The sequence below is a fragment of the Puntigrus tetrazona genome, chromosome 2 (assembly GCF_018831695.1).
Source record: "Puntigrus tetrazona isolate hp1 chromosome 2, ASM1883169v1, whole genome shotgun sequence".
Classification (NCBI taxonomy): domain Eukaryota; kingdom Metazoa; phylum Chordata; class Actinopteri; order Cypriniformes; family Cyprinidae; genus Puntigrus; species Puntigrus tetrazona.
In genome coordinates, this window is record NC_056700.1 from 22,887,170 (window position 1) to 22,892,976 (window position 5,807).

General features: G+C 43.9%; 1 protein-coding gene across 1 annotated transcript in view; it reads right to left on the reverse strand.

The window, feature by feature from the left end:
* Positions 1-218: 218 nt before the first annotated feature.
* Positions 219-5,807, reverse strand: part of onecut3b (one cut homeobox 3b) — a 22,540-nt gene continuing 16,951 nt past the window's right edge. Inside the window, 1 exon segment of the mRNA XM_043256582.1 lies at positions 219-1,083. Within this exon segment, the coding sequence (XP_043112517.1) occupies positions 791-1,083 (293 nt within the window). The 3' untranslated portion in view covers positions 219-790.

A 5,807-nucleotide genomic window follows, 5' to 3' on the forward strand; every position in this document is an offset into this window, starting at 1 on the left:
ATATATATATATATATATATGTGTGTGTGTTAAATCAATGATACTACTGAAGTAAAATTAAATAAATACAAATTAAATAAATACAATAATACACACATTTTTATAATAATAAAAATAATTTAAAATACTTTAAACTAAAATCTAAAACAGAGCTTTTATTTTTAAAACAGATAAAAAGCCCTACATTATATGAGTGATGCTAAAGCAGCACAGACTTGAAGGCAGCAAAGCGAGCGTGGGTTTTTATCTAGGGTTTTCCAGGAGGTGGCGCCGTTGCTCTGTGCAGGTGAAGCTCTCTGTAAGACCCCTACGGTAAAATGATTCTTTAGGGGCCAATACAGAGAGCCGATTGATTCTTTGCATCCCTTTATCATTGTGCTGAAGCACGAACAAGGCGCCACGCTGGCAGTGAAAGTACAGAGCGACACCTGAAAATGATTCGGGAAGCTATATGAATATCTAGATGTGCATCCTGATGTCGAGAACCAAGGGTCGTGTGCTAAAATACGTATATTGCCTTCTTTTCCTTCTTTCTGCTGCTCTATGAGAGAGAGAAAATTCTGCCCGGCTAATCCAGAGACTGAGATGAGAGATGTCTTAGCTCAAATATCAAGCACAGGTGAGGGGATGGCCACGGTGAGAAAGAAAGACGCGGACGGATGGAGTAAAAGAACGCGTTTGATCTGACAAATGCAAATGATTCATCCGCATCCGCCGTGCGCGGAGGAGGTCTGCGAGGTCTGCCGGGCGCCGTAGATCATCATCAGCTGCGCGTCTGCGTCCGAGTCGCTCAGGCCTTGGAGAAAGTGGTCCCCGAGGTGCCGGGCTGCCCGGGACTGAGCGCATGCTCGTCTTGCCAGCGGTCCACGCATCTGCGGCGCGCGTTCATGAAGAAGTTGCTGACGGTGGAGAGCTCCAGGCCCAGCTGCTGCGAGATGGTGATCTGCATCTCTTTGCTGGGCCGCTTGTTCTCCTTGAAGATGGCGATGAGCGTTCGCCGCTGCAGGTCGGTGAAGACCAGGCGCTGCTTCTTGGGCACCATGTTTCTGTCTTTGTGCTGCTCCTGTTCCTTTCTCTTGCAGGCTGCCAGGAGGAGACACGGAGAAAGAGAGGAGTGAAAATGCGAGAACGCGACGTGCTTAAAAATCATGCAGCCGCTCAAGGAAAGCATTCGACAGAGTGCTATTTGTGTCTGCTAGTGTTCAGAAGAATCGTTTTAAAGCACTGTATGCTGTCAGGCAATTAATCGCATCCAAAATGAGTCTTTTTTTCATGTGATATTTACTACACATATAAGAAAAAAAATTAATATGTTAAATATCTGTAATATAAATGTTTTCAAAATATATACTCTAGGTGTGTGTCTTTCTATACACATAATAAATATACTAAAAATAAAATATAGTATAATAAAAAAATTATGTAAAGAAAAACATTTATTTTGGATGAGATTATTTTTTTTTCCCCTTAACACTATATTAATTTATATCCGGTGCACGAAAAAGAAGTTTTCTTATTTCAAATCATCCAGTTTTTTTAAACGTTTTAAGCATTTTACTTATTTACTTTAATTGTATTTCGGGTTACGCGAACGTCTCATTTTATAATTTTATAAAGAAACGTTATTTGGTTGTTTGTATGTCGGGGGAACGTTCCGTTTTATCATTTCGCAAACATCTTCGTCTTCTGAAACAAGAATGTCACGACAAGCGCAGAAAGGTTTTTTTTTGTTGTTTGTCATGAATGTTTGGTGCTTGTCCCTTTAAATGCAAATGAGCTGGTGCCCCGCCCCCTTTTCCGAAGAGGGCGGAGCTTCAAGAGTTCAGGATAAAAATAAACAGTCCACTATTAGAACAAGCGTGCTATTTTTCAGTCGTCTAATCGTACCGTTCGATTAAAAACAACATTGTAGCTGGTCTCATCTTGTAATCACAAACTTTAAATGTAAAAGCGATGCTAGCTTTAGCAATTAAATGACACAATGCGCCGCTCCTTACAGAAAACCCGTTTGTTCAGAAACGCCCGGTTGTTCTTATCGTTTCTGGAGTGTATCGCACGCATACTGTCCCCAGGTGCATTACACGACAAATAATAACACATTTCAGACGGCGAGGCGTTCATTAAATCGACGTGCCGCGCTCTTAAAAGGGGGTTTCGTGGAAAACGACGTCCTTTTCTACCCCCTGCTCTTAAAGGGGCCAGCGAGGCGTTCAAACACTCGTGTCCTTCAAGCAGCTGCGAGATAAACGTATCGTTCCCTCCGCGGTTTCTCGAAACACCTACGAGTTAGACGTTTATCCAGCCGTCCTCTTTCGCCTCCTGGTGTAAAAAGGTCCTGAGGGTCTCGTTTCGTTTATCTACGGCGAGTTGAGGTCGCAGTTCAGCTCTGCTAATATCTGTCAGAGGCTTGGAGTGCTGATCGTCATAAATTCATCTGAAGGACCGTTTAGTTTCACAAAAGCTCGTGAAAGAAGCTTCTTCAGATTCTAAAAAGCTAAGAAAGAGATGTTTTTTTTTTTTAAAGCAACTTTGGTCGAAATGGTGCAGCGAAAATGGTTCTTCTGAACAGTTTTGCCAATTGGATTTAGTGACGTTTAGCTAGCGTTTTAGCTACTTTCAGTGGAAAGCGGTTAGCGCTGCTTCTGTTACGGCGTAGCTGAGAGGAATCCTAAGCACCTTTACTTCTTAAAAGTGAATAGCTTTGGGTTCTACTTCTATGTGCATTTAAAAAGTTTGAAAAAACGGCAAGATTGGTTTGTCAAACAGCTTCCTTCTTTGCTCATAACAAGACTGAATGCTCAGATATCATAATATATATATATATATTTTTTTCGTGGCTTATTTATTTTATGGTCCTATAGGTTAGAGAGCACAGGGCACATCATAAGGCATCTGTTTAGTCTGTTATGTATTTTGTATGGTTTGCTTAACTTGAAAAATCCCAATAAATACAATCTTTGGGTTCCCCAAAGAACCTTTCAGTGTAACAGAACCATCTAAAGAACATTTTCCACCATAAAGAACCGTAAACGCTAAGGGCTGATACCAGTAAATATGTTTATTCTGCAGGTCTGTGCGTTTAATGTGACACGTATTTGACCAATAGGTTTGTAGCGCAAAGCAATATATTCAGCAGCTGTGTGTGTGTGTGTGTGTGTGTGTGTGTGTGTGTGTGTGTGTGTGTGTGTATCCTGTGGGACTCATGTTGGAGAACCCTCAGGCGAAATCCACTCTGCCTCCGCGAGCCGTTTGCGGTCATCCAGAGGATTTACATTCATGTGTTCACGCTCACAGCTGACTCCAGGAAACGCTCTCCTCTTTTAGCAACAAGCGTCTGTCGAACCGTTCTGCCTGCTATCGTTCGTTAAAACAAACCCAGTCGTCCGCTAACCGTCCCTCTGTTTCTCGCTGTATAATTCTACGGTTCCTTCTCTGGCGTGCGTCTGTGTTTCTCTCTCTCTCTCACACACACACACACACACACACACACACACTCTCTCTCGGTGAGGGTTCCCCCAGTGAGATTGTGCTGAGGAGGCTGATGCCAGGCCGAGCGCTGTATGTCTAATTACAGAGAGCCATGAGCCAATCGATCTACCCTACACAGTCAAATCTGTTTACTGCTGCCGTCTAAAGCTGCAGCTCACTCATCCATCATATTCATATACCACACACACACACACACTGTTATACTGTACACTTGCACCAATAAAACACAGAATCTACTGCAGTTCACACATGCATCTGTGCATTCCTCTCTGTATTATTTAAGCGGTTTATTATTCCCATGTTTTATGTCGGGTTTGTTCGTGGCAACAAGCGTTAAACGGCGAGGCGACTAAACGCTCAAAACGACGCAAATTGCGAGGTATCTCAGCACTCGAGGAGGACTCTCCCTCTTCCCTGACCCATATTTAGAGCTCTTTTGTCCGATTGTCTCCCGTTTCTGTATCGAGCACCGTTTCGGCTCTTTCCCACCAGCCTCCTCCCGGTGTCACGCGCTCCGCGGGGATCGATACGGATCGATCGCCTGGGAAGGGGCCCTGATTACTGGACCACGTGCGCAAGAGAAAACAGAGGAAAATCGATCATTGCAGCTTTTAGGGCAACAGCAGAGCGCAGACAGAAAGAAGAAAGACGCGCATTCTGCCTGGCGCGTTAGACGCGCTTTAACATTCAACCGGCACAAGTACATACTCACTACACAGCATTTCTGGCTAGTTTTATTTATGCATTCGTGGCGACGGCCTAGCGTTTTAGTATCTGCTTGCACTCCTAATACAATAACACGCTTTCGTTCCTGCTGTCTTGAAACGGAGTTGCTTTCCGCAAGAAACAAGAAATTGATCACATGCACTGTATTATACGTAAGCCTGTGCAGTTATACATTTGAGAATAAAAATGGGCTAAAAGAAGCATTAAAATGCCCAAGCAAGCGTGCGTCCGCGAACGAATATGCGCTCATTCACTCGCGCGCGTTACGTTTACATCGCGCGCATGGAGACTCTCGAGCCAGTGATGTTCGAAGCGTTTAAAGCCGCCATTTTGCACAGTACAGGTGCAACGAGAAGGGCTCGGGACTTTCCCTCATGCAAAAGCGCCTTATCTTTTGGGTGTTGCGCGTGCGGATTACTTCCAGCGCCTTTACGCGGGACGCAACCTTCCCTCGCTCGTGCGCGCGCGTGCACCTAAAGCGTGGCCGGAGCTTTCATTTCCACGCGCCGTTTATTTAGACACTCGAACGCACGCGTGGACCAATCAGAATTACCAGCAGCGACGCGTTCAGACCGCAACATGCTGATCCGTGAGCCTCGAAATGCTTACCGTAGCACGGTATTTCAGTAACCCTACCCGTTCAGATGAAAGGATCGGGACGTTCTTTATTTTAGACGCCTGGGAACGATCTCTCAAGACACCGAACGAACCAAATAACGTTTTCCTGCCATGAACCTCGTCAAAGCCTAAATAACATCCATAAACGCAAAGGAACGAATGCCCTCTCCTCCAGGCGCAAATGATTATGACAAACGCTTCTTTTTAATATTTTTCCTTACAGATTAATAGTGCACGAATCGATTAACCTTTGCTTTAAAATCTTTCCGTGAAGCGTGCATTTAATATATAGGTCTCGCGGCAGCGCTCGCGCATCTCCAGCGCAATAATAATAATAATAATAATAATAATAATAATGCACAGGCAGTGTGTGGGAGTTAGCCCTCGATACAGACAGAATTTGCTCGACATTTTTGGTGTTTAACTGTCGTTCCCTTTTAATGCCATACTCGCTTTTAAATAATTTCCCGTGCGCTGAAACACGCCAGACATCACTGAAAAATAAGAAAAGGATGCATATCGACTGAAGCTCGTGTGAAGCACGAAGTGTGTGTGTGTGTGTGTGTGTGTGTGTGTGTGTGTGTGTGTGTGTGTGTGTGTGTGTGTTGTTTGCAGATGACATTTTAATGGGCAGCGTGTGTTTAGTTTTGTAATCCAATGGTAAGCGCCGATATTGATATCTTATCACTCAGATGGATGAATATAAACTGCTGCTGCTTGTCCTTTTATTTATATTTGCACCTGTATTCTTCACGTGTAGTCTAATCTATTCGCGGCGATCTCGTGCTCTAAAAACACTGCGCACTTCTTCTTCTAAACAACTGTTTATTTAAAGCGGGATCGTTCTTGCGTTCAGACTTACGCAAAAAGGTGGTTTGCTTCTGTAATGGGACTGAGGCTGGAGATTGGATTGTAATTGTTTCGTTTAATGATCCATTACACTTTTTGTAGTAGTGCTGTCGGATTAGGATTAC